The 18,145-nt window shown below is 36.9% G+C and overlaps 1 protein-coding gene across 2 annotated transcripts in view; it reads right to left on the bottom strand.

Annotated features, from left to right (window-relative positions):
* nbeaa (neurobeachin a) overlaps nucleotides 1-18,145 on the bottom strand; it is an 861,601-nt gene that overhangs the window by 439,034 nt on the left and 404,422 nt on the right. For both annotated transcript variants that reach the window (XM_060826144.1, XM_060826143.1), the window contains 2 exons: nucleotides 13,299-13,363; nucleotides 5,574-5,682 (listed from right to left, as the gene is read on the bottom strand). In XM_060826144.1, coding sequence (XP_060682127.1) covers nucleotides 5,574-5,682; nucleotides 13,299-13,363 — 174 coding nt within the window. The remainder of the gene's footprint in view (nucleotides 1-5,573; nucleotides 5,683-13,298; nucleotides 13,364-18,145) is intronic.

Raw genomic sequence — 18,145 nt, 5'->3', positions numbered from 1 at the left:
TAGACAACATTAGAATGTGCACTGATGAGTGACAAGTAACATTCACACTATATGAATGCCAGATAATGACATGTGTCAAGATAGAACCTAACCCTCTCCTCTCGGCGTTTAATACCACTACTATCAATGAATTCTGTCATTAACATCCAGGGGTTAAAAATTGACCAGAAACTTAACTGAACCAGCCACATAAATACCTTGGCTAAGAGCTGGTCAGAGGTTGGAGTGTGGCAGCAAGTAAATCAGCACTTTAGTCACCAAAACCTGTTACAACCCACACGTTAGTTCATACTCTCTACTTGTACGGATTAATCCAGCTCCAAAAAACAGTCACGAATCTTAGTATAATCCAGGACCAATTAGCCCATTTAACTGACATTCTATTCACCATCTTCAATGTTCATTTCCTCTACTATCTCTGTATAATAAAGCAATGAACACCATCTATAAGATACATTACAATGGCTCATCAAGCCTCTTTCAATAGCACCTTTCAAACCTGAAACCTCTACCACCTGAAGGAGGGCAGGTCTTAAATGAAAACAATACCAGTTGCAAGTCTTCCTCAAGCCACACAACAGATTGGTTTCAAATATTGCTATTCCTTCACTGTCACTAGATCTAAAACCTAGAAGTCCCTTCCACAGAGCCCAGTGGATGTATCTACACTATAACTGTAATGGTTCAATAAGGTGGCTATCACAGTTTTCAGGGTAATTAAGGACAGACAATAAACTCTGATCCATCATATTAACTGCATTATACCATAGGAACAGTAGTACACCATTTACCTCTCAATTTTGCTTGTCATTTCGTAGAATCATGGCTGATCTGACACTCTTCATTAAAATACTCATTTATATGCATTAAGCATGATTTTACTTTCACAGGTCTGTGTTGACTTTTCTTTTTGTTCATCCTGACTTATCTCTGTTGGTTCTTTCTGGGATTACCTTTTCTAAATGCTTTATCCCATTTACAGGGGGGAAAAAAAAACTGTGGAGCTTCCTGGGATTAGTACAGTGACTACAACTTGTTTTTCTTGAAATTTACTAATGAACTGGATTTAAGTGTAAAGAGCATGACCTCAAATTTTGCAGATAATACAGAACTGTGAGAATAATAATGATGAACTTCGTGAGAACATGGACAGGATGTTGGAGTGAGCAGACTCTTTGATGAGATGAGATTTAACACAGAGAATTTTCAAGTGATAAAATTTACTAAGAAGAAACAATGAGAAATTATATAAAATAATTGGCTATTTATCGTGTGCTTCAAGACAATACTGTTACCTGCACATTGAGATATCAGTCTTGAGTATCTCAAGTTGTGGATAACTGCACATCAACTCTCCAAGTTTGCTTGTTCCTTATCACTAAGTAACGCTCTCCTTTTGTTTTGATAAACTCACATATTCTTCTGCACATAGCCAGTTCTCAAATACAGCTCTCTAATACGTCAAAACATTTCCGTCTTCACAGAATGTTCTAGACTGGTGGCTTCTCTCTTACAATGTCAGAGTCATGTGATTAGTTCGATCACCATAAATTATCTTGATCTACATTATCCCATAGTTTGCTTTTACTGTATTTACTTACACAGACGTTGTGCTGTCTGATGTCCTCATGGGCATCATTTCACTACTTATAGCACCTCTCCCTAAAGTCCAAATATCTGAAGGTGAGATGATCTGGAAATGTGACTGAATACCCTGATCTGGTGTAATTATATCACTCTATACATAGTATATTAGACAATCAGGAGAAAGTGAGGACTGCAGATGTTGGAGATCAGAGCTGAAAATGCGTTGCTGGAAAAGCTCAGGTCAGGCAGCATCAAAGGAACAGGAGAATCAACTTTTCGGGCATGAGCCTTCCTGAAGAAGGGCTCATGCCCAAAACGTCAAATCTCCTGCTCCTTGGATGCTGCCTAATATACTATCAGCAAGGCTAACCTGCACTCTGTAAGAACCTTCGTCAGTTTCACTTGCTGTCTACAGAAAAGTGAATATCTTCTTGTTCTTTCTGAATATCTCTTCAGGTGTTCTGACAATATAAGATTACGATTGATCTGTTTCTTTGATGATTATGACTTCTGACTTCCAGTTACTTAACTAGACTTCCAACCATAGCTTTGAGGTTGACAGAGTTTTTGTTTTATGTACCATCTCTACTTTTTGCTGCAGTATTTTTCTATTTGTTTTAACTTCTCAAGACTACAAGAACTTTTGTTTGGCTTAAAGTTGTGTTCTAAACTTGGTTATCAGTTTTAATCTTCCATTAATAATTTTACTGTTCAACCCTTATTATTCAATGGTTGTGCTGTAACCGATTTAACTTCTCATTTGGACTTTTGTGCATCGGTGATGTCACAGTCCTGACAACTCTTTCTGCCCTCCCATTTCACTGGGAAAGAGTGGATATCTTGTCATCCACTTGAAGTCTGCGTTCAAACGGAGTTTCCTGAAAACCTTATGAACAAGTTGACCCAAATACTAATTCTTCCAGGAAACTGTGTGTCACAAAGATTCCTTTCATTGCTCCGATCACTGCTGTCTTTAAATTAAGTTTTGGTACTTCAATCTATCTTTAATAATAGTTGACTAAAAGAAACTACACCTTCCCTCTAAAACTGAACAAATCTATTGCTGTCTGTCCCCTGGCATTTTGGAAACCTTGATAAAATAATAATCCCATATATATTTCAAAATGCCTGGACATAAAGAGTGTTGTGCTCTTGCTCTGTACTGTGAGATAACTCAATATGTACATGGAATCTCTGTATGATTTACCTTTACAAAATGTTTGAGATAAACATTTTATGGTCATATAATGACAAACCTTCCGCTATTAAGTGTTACTTGTGTCTGTTTCAGCACTTGGTCTGCTGGACCATATTCGAATCGCCCTTGCAAACCGATTTACCCAACCTTTGTATATTTCTTGTCAGATGTTTGAGGTGGGCAAAATTTGACTGAGTTTTCCATCAGTTACCACAGAGCTGTAGAACGAGCTTATTTTTTTCTACAAGACAACAATCTTTGTCTGGTCAGTAGCATACCACATCAAAGATCAATGTGCAAGAGATGTAGGGATTGTATATTAGTATGGATAAAGGTAGTAAACTAAAAGAAAGCAGCGAAGAGATAAATTAGTCTTTATTAATAGATAAGCTGTAACCAGTGGAATGTCATTGGAATTCAGTTACTTACAATCTACAACAGTGACTTGAAGGAGGAATCAAATATATTGCGACTAAAGTTGTTACTGACACCAATACGGGTAAGCAAATAATTGAAATTGTCAAGAGGAGTTTGAGAATCTACAAAGAGACATAGGAAGTTTAGGTGAACGTGCAAAGCTTGGTAGATGGAGTATAAAGAGGGAGAATGCACTCAAGTTCTGAACAGGAGTCATATGGGACTCAAAATGTTAACTCTGTAGATGTTGCCAGACCTGCTCAGTTTCTCCAGCATCTGCAGTATTATGGCGTATTCAAATGTGCTCATCCATTTTTTTCAGGAAGACTAGGAAAGCAGCATGTTATTTAAATGGAGAGAATTTGCAGAATGGGTGGTAGAGATGGATCTTGGTTTTCTGACACTTGAATCAGAAAGTTAGTATGTGTGTACAGCAAATGATTGGGAAGGTAAATGGAATTTTGTTCTCTATTGTAAGTGTAATGGAGTAGAAAAACAGGGAAGTTTAACTGTAGTTGTAAAAGACCTTAGTGAAACCATATATGGAGCATTTGTACAGTTGGTCTACTTATTTGGAAAGAAAAAAAGATTCAGTGCTTTAAAAGCAGGTCAGAGTAGGTTCCCTTGAGTCGTTCCTGGAACGAAGAGCTTAACTTATGAAGAAAAGCTGAAAAGACCACACTCACTGGAATGAAGAATAATAAGGTGGTCTTATCGAAACGTACGATTTGGAGGAGACTGGAAAAGCTGGATACTAAAAGGATTTTTTTTAATGTGGGGGGTCTACAAGATGAAGATTAAGAATAAGAGGTCTCTTTCTTACGACAGAGTTTATAAGAATTCTTTTCTTAGAGGATCATTAAAGAGAGAAATTCTCTTCCCCAGAGGCCGGAGGAGGTTGGGTCATTATGGCTTAGTTGTATCAATTTTTATTTACAACAGAGTCAGGGAGTATTGACAGGTAGATTTACAGCATTTCAGAATTAGTGGGATGAAGGAACAGATTAGAAAGACATACTTTGAGTACAAGGAGACTGTGCGAAGTAGAAACATCATACAGACCAGTTAGACCCAATTGTTTTCTGCACTGTATTTAACTTTGTATCATAATAATTCAGAACAAGCGTTGATGTAAAAGGCAAAGTTGCCAAAATCCTACCAGACCATATAGTCACTATCATAAAGAGACAACGGGTGGTGGTTTAACCTGAGGATCACCATACCTCAGCGAAGGGAGAGATGGAGGAGGAGAGTCCTTCATGGTGACTTCAGTTGGTGCAGGAACTGAACCTAGTCTATTTCATAAATCAGCCATCCAGTTAAGTGAGCAAACTGAAGTAAACACCATAAAAACTAGAACCACTCAACAAGTCTTGTGAATAAGAAATAAAGGGCTAACATTTAAGCTAATGTTCTTTCATTTTAAAATTAACATTTCAGGTTGATGTTAGCTACAGTTAAGTTCTCAGCACAGATTATGCCTTTTTTCAGTGTTTCCTGGATTTGCTATTTTTCTTTCAGATTTCCAACATTTGCATTTTCTTCTGGTTGTCACACATTATTGCAGAAGCACAGTTTAGTCAACTTGTTCTGTCTTACATATGTAATGCCTGAAGATAGTCTTTACATGAAAATATGAATTGCTTGAAATTAATTCCATGTTATTAGCTTTTGTCAAAATTAGTTTTTGGCTAGACAAAGGAAAGGTATAAATGTTCCATTAAACTGACAGACAGTCACTCCAGACCTGCAATTTGAAATAAATTTAGCACATAATTTAAAGCTGTACAAGTAAACTATCTGCATTTATCAAGGAAACAAGATATGACATCAGCAGTCACTCAGAAAATTTATTTTGACTTTTGATTTAAAAGAGCAATACAATGGGCAAAATGTCCCTTCATTCTTTTAAATAAAGTAATTCAATATTTGCTCCAGAAATACCAACCTTTTGTGAGCTGCGAGACACTGATTAAGGGTCAAAATATTGTCACTGCTTTTGCCTACTACTGCACATACAGTATTTAAGTATTCAAATTCAAAAGTATGTGAACTAAAAAAAAATTAAAGCTGTCATACCTTTGAAATGTTTGGAATATTTCTAGCCATTAATTGCAATATGTTCATCTGATTGGTTTCAGATCTGATTATTCAATGGATTGTTCAGAGTTTGACAAAGGGGTTTCATCAAAATCATACAAGTATTATATATGAAATAGACTATCACTCAGACTATTTTGGAGTAAATTTTGTACAAGGTTTGAATGATTAAGATTAAAGTATTTCTATATGTGGTGAAACAACTGATGTATTTAGTTTCAAATTGCATGACATTTATCTTGAAATAAAAAAGCATCTAAAACAAACTTACCTCAAATTCTGCATGCTTATGCACATCTTCTGCCCTCTGTCGATTCAGAATGAACTCGGCCTCATTAGCCACTCTTACTATGTGGTCCTTCATGGCATGGCATAACAACCTTTAAAAAATGGAGAATATCACAAGTCTTCCTTCAATCTAACATGCTTGACAATGCTACTTTGTTTAAAGAACAGACATATATTTCGCACACAACTGCCTCTATACAGTACATACATTCACTAACTCCGAGATTGTTCAATACAGTACAAATCAAAATCTTTGATATAGAAATTATGATTATTGATAGATATATGTTGAGATGGTAGCATATCGCTAATAGCGATCTAGAGGCCCAGACTAATGATTTGAGGACATGGATCCAAATCTCACCATGCAGCTGATAGAAGTTAAATTTAATTAACGAAAATTAAAATCTTGACTATAAACCTAGTCTCAGTAATGTGATCATGAAACTACCATCAAGTTAACTAATGCTATTTAGAGAGGGAAATCTGCCAATCCTTACTCAGTGTGGCCTCTGTGTGCCTCCACACCACTACAATGTAATTGATTCCTAACCTTATTCAGAAAAGACATAGCAAGCCACTTGGTTCTAAGGAATTAAGGTTGGACAACAAAATCTGCCTTGATAGTGATGCATTCATTCGATGAAAGAATAAAAAAAGAAAGCTAAACATATTTCACGAGCAGATCATGCTTTCTTGATAATTTTGAATTATTCTTTAAAAGTGTTGAATTAAACAACTGTTTAATAGGCTAATTTTAAGTAGAATACACATTTTTCATGATTAACAACATCCATTGTTGGAAACAACTATTTTATGATTGAATAAACATTAAGAAAAGCAGAAGAAAAAAAAGTCCCTTTCAGATACATGGGGAGATAAATTGTGTGATGTTACTTCCAGAAAGATCAAGAATGAATAGTTAAAAAGTACTGGACAATCATTAATGACACTGAAAAATTATCAAATGGCATATGCTAAAAACCTGAGTTTCAGAATCTTAATTGTTGTTATGTTTTTAAAACGAATCCAGATTTTCAAATGTACACATTTGTCATTTGATATATCTCTTTATTCTAACAACTTTTAACTAATCTTATTCTTACTTTATTCTGGGAAAATAACTCTTACTGTGTAGAGATTATACACAATTTTACACACCATTAAACATACACTATTATAATTATGAAGGTGCTTTTTTCAATCCCTTTAATGATGGTGATCCTAATTTTTGGCAACCAAAGCACTTAACCACTGCACATACATCAACTGTTTATGCGCTGTTAATTGTAGACAACTACATCATTAAATTCTTAATCTATGATTAATCTGCAATGCTTTCTTGGTGATTAGAACGATTACCTTTCTTTTTCATTCTATCTGAAAACTCTGTTGTAATTACCATGCTGAAAATATGTATACAGTGCAAGATTATTAAAGTGAATCAATTTAAAACAGAATTTTTGTGACATTAAAACTAAAAAGGTCATAGTGACCAGTTGATTTATCAATCACGCCAGAGTAAAATTTTAAATAGTGAAACAAACTATATATATATATATATATATATATATACAATTTTTCTGACTATAACTGAACTGAAATGGACTGCTGTAACTTGAATCCCATAAATGTTTTGCACAAATTGGAAATTGAATCCTACGTACGGAGCAATACAATACAATGCTGATTTGTCTATCACGTGATGAAGGAGTGTCGCTCCGAAAGGTTGTGTGCTTCCAATTAAACCTGTTGGACGATAACCTGGTGTTGTGAGATTTTTAACTTAATACAATGCTGGTATTTGAAAACATGAAGAGAGAGAATTTGAGACTAAATGGCAGCAAGAATCTTTTAAATTAAGGGCATTCTGCCTGGCAGCAACACAACCAAAGGGCTGTTGAGTGTTTAAAAAAAAACTAGAAGTGGCAAGATCAGCAGACTGAAGACATCCAGAATTTACAAACAGAAAATAGACTTCTTTCCCTCCATATGGGGAGAAAAACAGAAAATCCAGAAAGCTTTAAAGGAAGAATTCGTTCTAGAAAAGACCTAAGCTTATCTGATCAACCATCAAAACAAAGGATAACTGTCACCCTGCAGCTAGCAGCATTTCATCATCACAAAAATCAAAAGAACCGAGAGAGAAGTAACTTTCCACTTTGTAGTCTGAATTTTTGATTTTTGGAATTTTGTTTACCTTGTATATATTCTTACCACTAACAGTATATACCACCTATAGTACTACCTATAGTTAAACTGGTTATCTTTTGTATGTCTCAATCTTGAGTGTGGGGGTGGGTTCCTGAAGGATTACAGTTTAATTTGTACAAATTAGAAATCCTTTCTTTCTCATGCTCTTGCTAAAGAGCAATGTGTTACAAAAATAGAGGATTTTTTTTTCCCTGATACAGCAGAAAACATGGTGTGAATTGTTTTTGTCCCAAATAGCAGTTAGTTAAGCAAATTGGTCACTTTGGTGGTCTCAGTGAAACTTTGTACATTTTGTAACAGTTTGTGGTACAAGAGAGCACAAATATTGGTGCATTCTTCCCAGTTAAATCATAACAATAAACACAAGGACTGTTGTGGACCTTTGTCTCATTACTGTGTAACTTTGATAAAATCTAATTGCACACATATTTAGGAACTTTACTGCACAAATTTTAAATTAATGGATATTCTTCTTGTTGCTCAATGAAATGTCTTACCACTGTTTTGGATGCATACTTTAAAAGATAATTACCTTCAGAAACTCTTTATGGTTTTTAGCTCAGAATTTGCCATTTCATTTAGAATCAGAAGAAATATTTGAATATGGATTTCAAAATGAATAAAGAATAAAGCTCCTTGCTTATAGATCACGAAGTCGAGAGCAATAATTAATAATTGGACGTATGTTAATATGTCAGTTAAAATTATTAGCCATTGACTGCTGTACCTTGGACAGTAACTTGCTCAAGTGATTCTGCACTAATAGGCTGTTACCTACTGTAAAACAACACATATTCCTAACAGCTGGAGTAGCAGATCCATTTACAGCCAAAGCTCCCTTTATCCTTCTTTTGAAACATCCCTGTTTCAGCAATTGTCACAAATGAAATGAACAGATTAATGATAGTACATTTTTCAGTTAAGGGAAGAGTAAATTAAAAAAAATACTGATGGAATGTGGGCATCGTTAGTTAGCCCAACATTTATTGCTCATTCGTAATTGCCCAGGAGTAGGTGGCATTGCACAACCTTCTAGATACTGTAGTCCTTTGGGCCTATGAACACCAGAATACTGTTTGGCAGAGCGTTCTAAGAGATAGCCCCAATAACATTACGGGAACAGTGATATACTTCCAATTTAAGACAGTGGCTTGGAGGACGACTTGCACTTGACAGTGCTGCTACAACTATTGCACTTGGCATTCTAAGAGACAAAGGTCAGGGGTTTGGAAGATGCTGTCAAAGGAGTCCTGGTAAGTTAATATAATCAAGCAAGTAGATGGTACACACTGCTACCATTGTGTGTCACTACTGAAGGTAATGAATTTTTGAGGTGGAGGTTGAGCTCCAATGAAACAAGATGCTTTGTACTGGACAGTGTTGAGCTTCATGAATTGTTACGAAGTGGAAGTCGACCCCCACCACCCCCTGCCCCGATCCCTAAAACCAAAAAACCCAGAGAAGCTCACCTCACCTCAATCTGTTGAACTAAGTATGACAAGCAGTATAATCTACCTCTCACCACCAGCACCCACCCCCACCAATCTGTTATAAAATAGTGGTTAAATGTAATGAAATCCTTTCACTCACTCTATAACCAACAGGTAACAATTTATCTAACTCCAACAGTGAACAAATTAGCAGAACTACTAACAACAAAACAATTCCCATCTAACTACCACTTATTCCTGAACAAACAAAATTCTAATGCTATGTTGTTCCAATCAATAGAAGTACCACTTATATGAAATACAATAAAGATTTAGTACTTAGCCTCTCGATATTACAACCAGAATACATCTTTAGGAATGGTCCAAGCTCTTTCCATTGATCCTCTTTCAGGAACGCCCCCCCCTCCCTTCAAATTCTTGTGTCAGGAATATTACCTAAGAGTGCTGCTGTACCTTTAGTCAGATGATGGTTACTCTGAGCGCTGAGAGCTAACCATTTCAGATGGCAGTTTGCTCTCGGGTGACGTTCAAATGCTGTCTTCTTTTACTCTCTTAATGACCTATTAATTTCTTTATTAGAATTGGCCCTTAGTCTCAGAGTGCCTAGTTTAAATTAATTGGCTACATTTAAATATCTGTTGGCTTGGTAAAAATGCTGCATTGTCTGCTAATCTTGTTTTTACCTTGCTTACAGTATAGCCTTTTGATACAAATGCTTCAATTTGAGCACCTGCAAACTGGCAAGTTGCTGCCCAGACATGCATTTTTTAATCTCTCAGCATAGAGAAAACACATCATCTTTTTAAGGATTCATACACTCTTCTCCCCCCACCCCCATCATTTTACAATATTCAAATTCTAATATCCTGCCTTCCAATTCCACAAACACACTACCAAAACTCGCAATAGAATGTTGTTGAAGCTGCTCCGCATTCAGGCAAGTGGACATAGTTTATCACTTTTCTGACCTTTGATTTATATGAGATAGCCAGACATTGGATAGACTGAAGATGAGTTACTTGCTGCAGAATGTTTGGGGTCTGACCTGCTCTTGTAGGCACAGTATTTATATGGCTTGTTCAGTTGAGTTTTTGTTGAATGGTAATACTAAGCATTAAGGGACATTGGATAGATTCTTTCCTGTTGGAGATAGTCATTGCCTGGCTTGTGAGACACAAACGTCACTTTCCATTTGTCAGCCCAAGTCAGGATGGTCCAGACCTTGCTCCATTTGAACATGAACTCCTTCAGTATCTGAGGCGTTGAATATTGGAGTTAAACATTGCACAATCAGCAAATATCCCTACTTCTGTCTTATGATGGAGGGAAAGCAGTCGATGAAACAATTGAAGATGGTTTGGCCTACAATACTAAAGAAACTCTTGCAATGATGTCCTGGAACAGAGATGATCGACATTTAACAACTACAATCATCTTCCTTTGTGTTCAAAAGACTCCAACCAGAAAATAGTTTTCCTGATTCTCAAAAGTCCAGTTTTACAAAGGTACCTTAATACCAAACTCAATTGAATGTGTCGTTGATATAAAGGACAGTTCCTCATCTCCCATCTCTGCAATTCAGCTCTTTCAGCAACTGCAATGAAGCCAAGACCAAGGGGCCTCAGCGAAACCCAAACTGAGCATCAGTCAGCAGTTGGCTTTTTGTGAGTGCCACTGAGAACATAGTCAATGACTGCTTCCATCATTGCTGATGAAGATTACAGTGACAGGGTGATATTTGGGTGGCTTGGATTTGTTATGATTAGATGATGAGATTTCCTACAGTGTGGAAACAGGCCCTTCAGCCCAACAAGTCCACACCGACCTCCAAAGAGCAACCCACCCAGACCCATTCCCCTGCACTTAACACGATGGACAATTTAGCCAGTTCATCTAACCTGTACATCTTTGGACTGTGGGAGGAAACCAGAGCACCTGGAGGAAACCCACGCACAACATATCTGTGCAACTTTCTACAATGTCAGATAGATGCTAAAGTTGCAACTGTACTGAAAATGATTGGCTATAAATGCAATTTTAAAACAATTGCTAAAGAAAAGCTAATCAAGTTAAGATTATTTTAAATTCACAATGGTGAACTATTCAGTTACCGCCAAGGCAGGTGGTGTTATTGTTGCTCTATTCCTAGTAATTTACAGGTCCTAACATTAAAGAAAAATACCTTTCCCAGTTACCAAGGTGGCCAATTAAATACTTTTGCTGTAGATGGTTTGCAATTTTTAAAAATGACCAGGTTTCTTAAAGAAATATAATTATTATAAAAGATAACATTTTAAGTATTCAAAGATGATGGAATAGCATGAAGAGAGCGTATAGTGAAAGTATAAATATTTAACCCTCTAAATAACTTAAAACACACATAATCACACATACACTATCTTTATGAAATTATGAGATAAAAATGGATTTTTCTCTTCAGAGGTTCACATTACAGAAACACCATTTTCTGGTCATTAGAGTTATTCTTGAAGTTTTGAACTACTTATATCTTGAAGTGAATTTTCTTAATTCTGTTGTTCTAATATTCTGACGTGTGGTAAAGTCACTGATCATGCAAGCTGTCTCTCAAGATATGACATAAAAAAGTTGCTCAGGAATACAATAATGAAAAGTCCTTCAATCTTTCTCCCATAAGAACAAATAGGGTGCTGCACTTTTTTTTTAGTAGACTCTCTCAATTTAATCAGCAATCTGCCTTTCGATTCTGTACTCAATAAGAGAATTTTTGTTCAAAAATAGGAGAGATCAGCGGTGAACCCTTGCTCACAGGATTCTTGTTCCAAAATAATTCAAAATATCAAAGCACTGTCCATTCAGTCACTGTTCAAACAGTTCCAGCAGGAGTCAAAAGCAATGGAACAGAAGAAATGGAAGCACTATTAAACCATTCTGCCTCTCAAGCTTATCCAAACATTCAATAAGATCATAGCTAATTTGCTCCAGGCTTCAATTCTTCATATGTGCCAGGTCCTCATAGTCCTCAATGCCTCAGTATTTCAAAAATCTAACTACCATCTCTTTAAATAGTTTTAATGATGTAGCCTTCATACCTCTCAAGGAAAGAAGTACCAACATTCCCATGGAGACAAGAAATTCCTTAGCATTTCGGTTTTAAATGAGTGCCCCCTTATTTTGGAGCCTGAGATTTTTCCCACTAGTGAAAAAGCCTTCTCAACATCTACACTGTCAAGACCCACTGAATCTTTTATTTGCATTTCAATAAAACCATCTAAATTCTAATGAATGTAGGCCAAATCTGTTTAACTATTCTAGATAAGTAAAGCCTTTCCTCCCAGAATCATTTTGGTGACTCTTTTTTGAACTACCTCCAATGCTTATATTTCCTTTCTTAAGCACAGGGACCTATAGTACTCCATGCCCAGCCTCACCAACACCTTGTAAATTGTAATAAGACTTGCCTATTTTAAACTCCAACACCTGAGCAATAAAGACCAAAATTCCACATGCTTTCTTAATTATTTGCTGCATTTGTATGTTAATTTTTTTCTGTTTTATGCACAAGAACACTTTTTGGGAGTCTCTCCACTTAAAGAATAATCTGCTTTTTCATTCTTCCTACCAAAGTGCATGACCTCATACTTTCCTACATTAAACTCCATCTGGCAAATTTTTGCCTACTTGCTCAACCTATCTATATCTCTTGCAGATTCCTTATGTCCTCATCAGATCAAGCTTTTCCACTATTTTGGTATCAGCAGCAAACTTCGATACATAACATTGTCCTTTCCTCCAAGTTGTTACTACACATAATAGATAATTGAGGCCCTAGTGGCACCCCACTAATGAATCTTCCCAACTTAGGAAAAACATCAATTCATCCCAACTCTATATTTTGGGCAGTAACCAATCCACAATCCATGTTAATACATTACCCACAAAACAGTGAGCTACCATCTTGTGCAATATCTTTTTGTGGCAACTCATTAAATGCCTTCCAAAAATCCAAAGTACACTATCAGTATTCCACGTCACAGCAAAAGAAAGGCATTAAATTTGGTTACCTTCCTTCATTGATGAGTTCAATAAATGCCAATCCTGCATTCTTCTGAATAGAATTCTGCCATTCCTGGAAAAACAGAACAAAATAATACGTTACTTCATAAAACTACTTGAAATGTTTATAACAAATTTATACAGGGCATAATCCTAAAGACAAGCCATAGCTAAAATATTTCCGAATTTCTATACCGAAATTAGACGTTTCCAACATAAAATTCTACTACCTACAATTGATATACTGATTTTAAAAATCCATTTAAACTCACAAATGCTTAAAATTGAATTGCTGCCTCAACTGAAGTTGTGTTTTATTCTTTTCTTAAATTTTATTGAAATGTATTTATACCCATGCATTGCTAAAGAGGTTGACTTAAGAAAGTCTGCAGGAAGAATTGCTTTAAGGTAAGAAAGCAACATAAAGCATTTAATGGGATTGTTTCCTTACAGAAAACAGCACTCTTAACAGCTGCAAAAAAACTTGCACAGGCAAAGCACTTTTTGTATAGAAACAAAACACTCTAGAATTGTTTAATATATGCCGAAATAAATAATGCATGTTAACAGCCAAATAATGAAAGATCAGATGGGAAACTTGGGCAACAAATGGATCTCAATAGGATTTTAAAGATAGGGCTGTGGGCAGGTAGAATGATATTGAAAAAGATTTCCAGTGTAGTACAGTTGGATCAAGTCACAACACAGCATGTGAAAAGGAAATTCAAAGGAGATCAGATTTAAAACAATGGAAAATTCAGGGAGGTGTGATAGCAGTATAAAGGGATACAGAACAAGGCCATGAAGAAAATTAAGCCCAAGGCTGAAACTATCAAATTGGAAATAATGAAGTACCAGGTGCACAGCAGAATGATAAGCAAATGGCATTTTGGACAGAAACACAGAATTGAACTTTTGTGGAGTTAAAGGTTATGAAGAGTCATAGATTGGACAGATCCAGCTAAACACTGGAATCATTGAAAATGAAGTGGCAAATACTTGGTTGAGACTTTTAGTAACAAATGAGCTGGGTTAAGTGCAGAATTAAACAATTTTATGGAGGTATAGAAACATAATAAATTTAGAGCTCAGAAGGAAGCTACTCAACACATCATTCCTGCCTTGGTTAAGAAAAGAGCTTTCCAATCCAATTCCACTGGCCTACTCTTGGTTGCAGCCCTGAATTCTCTGGCATTTCAAGTGCATATCTAAGTATTTCCAAAGAAAACAACCCCAGTTTAGCGGATTCAATCCTTTTTCATAGCTAAAATTCTTCATTCTCAGGAATGTCCTCAGTACCTCTTTAGTGTGACCATATCATTTGTGTAATGAGATGATCATAACTGTATGCAGCACTTTAGCTAAACCCAATACTATTCTAACGTTCCTCTTATAACGTCATGTTTCAACTAAAAAGATATACAGTATTATTTCCAAAGTAGTTTTCTATGTGCCCAGCTTTCAGTGGATGTGCCCTCTCGCCCCTCAGTTCCTACACACTTTACAGTATTTTACTATTTACTGTGTATTGCTTTAAATTGTTTTCCCTCTGTAAATGCATCATTTCATACTTCTCCAGATTGGCAGAAAAGTGGCAATAAAATTCAATCATAATAGTCTTTTGATATCTTTCTCGAGTCCTCAACTTTCTTCTTCAATCTTATCATCAATCTCACATACTTTATGTAAATTAGTAACTTATTAATCATGCTTCCAGATTTTGAGTGTAAATGTATACTGAGAAAGCAAGAGACTAGGAACTATGCCTTGCATAACCTCAATGGAAACATCATCCAGTCACTAAAAAGATGTGTCAACCATTAGCTTTGCTTCCTTCTACATAATTAATACTGAATATAACTTGCAATTTCCCATGGATGCTAAATTTTCTGACTAGTCTGCAGGTTGGTACATTGTCAAATGTAATGCTAAAATTCATGAAAACTACATCCAAAAATGCTACCATCTTCAACCCGCATTACCTTCTCAAAAAATTAAATCATCATTCAGACATCTTTTACAAGTCCATCTTATTTCCTGCCTTTCGAAACGTATAATTAATACTGTCTCTCAGAAATAGTTCCCTTAATTTGCTATGACTAGGGGTTGATGGCCAGATCTTAAACTACGTGGTCTATTCCTTCGTCTCCTTTTAAAAAGATACATTGTTAACAGTTCACCACAGGAGGCCAATTAGCCTGTTGAATTCATGCTCATTTTCTGCAAGAATCACTTACTTTAGAGTCATACAGCATGGCAACTGGCTCTTCAAGCCAACTCATTAATGCCAACCAAATTTCTTAAACTGAGCTAGTCCCATTTACCTGCATTTGACCCATATCCCACAAAACCTTTCGTATCCATGTACCTGTTCAATTGTCTTAGTCCCATGCTCCCTTACATTTTCCTGTATCCCTAAATTTTTTTTCTCTTCCATTGTTTACCAAATTCCCTTTTACCATCATGATTGAATTCTACTCCATCTGACTCTTGAGCATTGCAATCCAGACCACTCACTGCATAAATCTTACTCACCAGATCAATCGTGGGAGAGAAAACACCTACTGATTACCACATACCACTCTCAATCAGCTGAAGAATTAGTAATCCTCTATGTTAAATAGCTTGGAGGAAGCACTCAGGAAGGCAAGGACACAAAATATACTCTGGCTGGGGATTTCAATGTCCCCCACCAAGCATGGCTCAGCAGTAGTTGCAATGGTTGTGTCCTAAAAGGTGTTGCTACTAGAATTGGTCTGTGGTAGGTGGTGAGGGAATCAGTAAGATTGAAAAAATACTAATCTTCATTGTCACCAATTTGCCTACTGCAGAAGCACTGGTCCATTACAGGATCAGTAAATGTGACCATTGCAGAGTCCTTGAGGAGATAAAGTTCCGCCTTCACATTGATAATTCCTTATGTTTGTGTTGTGTGGCACTATCATTGTCCTCAATGGGATAATCTTCAAACAAGTTTGACAACTTAAGACTGAGCATCTGTGGGACACTGAACTATCAACTGCAGCAGAATCGTATTGCCACAGATTATGCAACCTCATGGCCCAGCAGGTCTCCCATTGCATTATTACTGTGAAGACTTAGAATCAGCCCTGGTTCAATGCAGAGTGCAGGAGGGCATGCAAGCAGAGACACCAGGCATACCTAAAATTGAGGTGTCAACTTGGTGAAGCTACACAACAGGACTAGTTGCATGCCAAACAGCATAAGCAGCAAATGATTGACAGAACTAAGTGAGCCCACAACTAACAGATGACATCTAATCTCTGCTGTCTTGGCACACCCAGTCATGAGTGGTGGTGGACAATTTAACAATGCACTGGAGGAAGCAGTTCTTCAAATAACCCCAACCTCAATGAAAGAGCCCAGCACATCAGGGCAAAAGATTAGGCTGAAGCATTTGCAACAATCTTCAACCAGAAATGCTGAACAGATGATGCATTATGGCCTTCTCCAGATGTCGTGTCCAAGGAATAGGAAATTCGACGTTTCGGGCATAAGCCCTTCATCAGGAATGAGGAGAGGGTGCCAGGCAGGCCTGGCTGGCACCCTCTCCTCATTCCTGATGAAGGGCTTATGCCCGAAACGTCGAATTTCCTATTCCTTGGATGCTGCCTGACCTACTGTGCTTTAACCAACAACACATTTTCAACTGTGATCTCCAGCATCTGCAGACCTCATTTTTTTACCCTTCTCCAGAGGTCACCAGCATCACTGGTTACAGTTTCGATCATTTTGCATCACTCTAAATGCTATCAAGAAACAGCATGCATATGCTGAGGGTCGTGACAATATTCTAATAATAGAATTTGCCGCACCCTAACCAAGCTGTTCCAATACAACTACAACACTGGCATTGACATGATAATGTACCCAGCTACGTCGTATATGTAAAGCACAGTCATATAAAACCCAGCCACTTACCACCACATCAGTTTACTCTCAATAAGGTGATGTGGGAGGAAATGTCATCAACAATGAGATCAAACAAAATCTGCTTTGCCAACATCCAGCTTGGATTCCACAAGAGCCTTTCAGATCCAGATGTCATCATAGCCTTGGTTCAAACATGGACAGAAGAGCTAAATTCCAGAGGTGAGGTGAGAATGACTGCCCTTTCCATCATGCTGCGTTTGACCAAATGTGGCATAAATTAGTCATAGGAAAACTGGATTGAATGGGATTGACAGGAAAACCTCCCAACTAGTTCAAGTCGCACCTGGCACAAAGGAAGGTGGTTGTGATTGCTCGAACTCTGTCAAGTCAGGTAAAGGGACGGCTGGAAAATAGGAAGCCTTCAGAAATGAGATAAGAATCCAGGCAAAGTATATTCCTGTCAGGGTGAAAGGGAAGGCTGGTAAGTATAGGGAATGCTGGATGACTAAAGAAATTGAGGGCTTGGTTAAGAAAAAGAAGAAAGACAGGATACATCGAGTGAATCCTTAGAAGAGTTTAAAAGTAGGAGTATACTTAAGAGGGAAATCAGGAGGGCAAAACGGGGACATGAGATAGTTTTGACAAATAGAATTAAGGAGAATCCAAAGGGTTTTTACAAATATATTAAGGACAAAAGGGTAACTAGGGAGAGAATAGGGCCGCTCAAAGATTAGCAAGGCGGCCTTTGTGTGGAGTCACAGAAAATGGGAGAGATACTAAATGAATATTTTGTATCAGTATTTACTGTAGAAAAGGATATGGAAGATATAGACTGTAGGGAAATAGATGGTGACATCTTGCAAAGTGTCAAGATCACAGAGGAGGAAGTGCTGGATGTCTTGAAACAGTTAAAAGTGGATAAATCCCCAGAACCTGATCAGGTATACCCGAGAACTCTGTG

Source organism: Hemiscyllium ocellatum, chromosome 6 (genome assembly GCF_020745735.1).
Source record: "Hemiscyllium ocellatum isolate sHemOce1 chromosome 6, sHemOce1.pat.X.cur, whole genome shotgun sequence".
NCBI classification, from domain to species: domain Eukaryota; kingdom Metazoa; phylum Chordata; class Chondrichthyes; order Orectolobiformes; family Hemiscylliidae; genus Hemiscyllium; species Hemiscyllium ocellatum.
The sequence above is the reverse complement of the archived record's forward strand: the minus strand, read 5'-3'. Positions and strand labels throughout refer to the sequence as shown.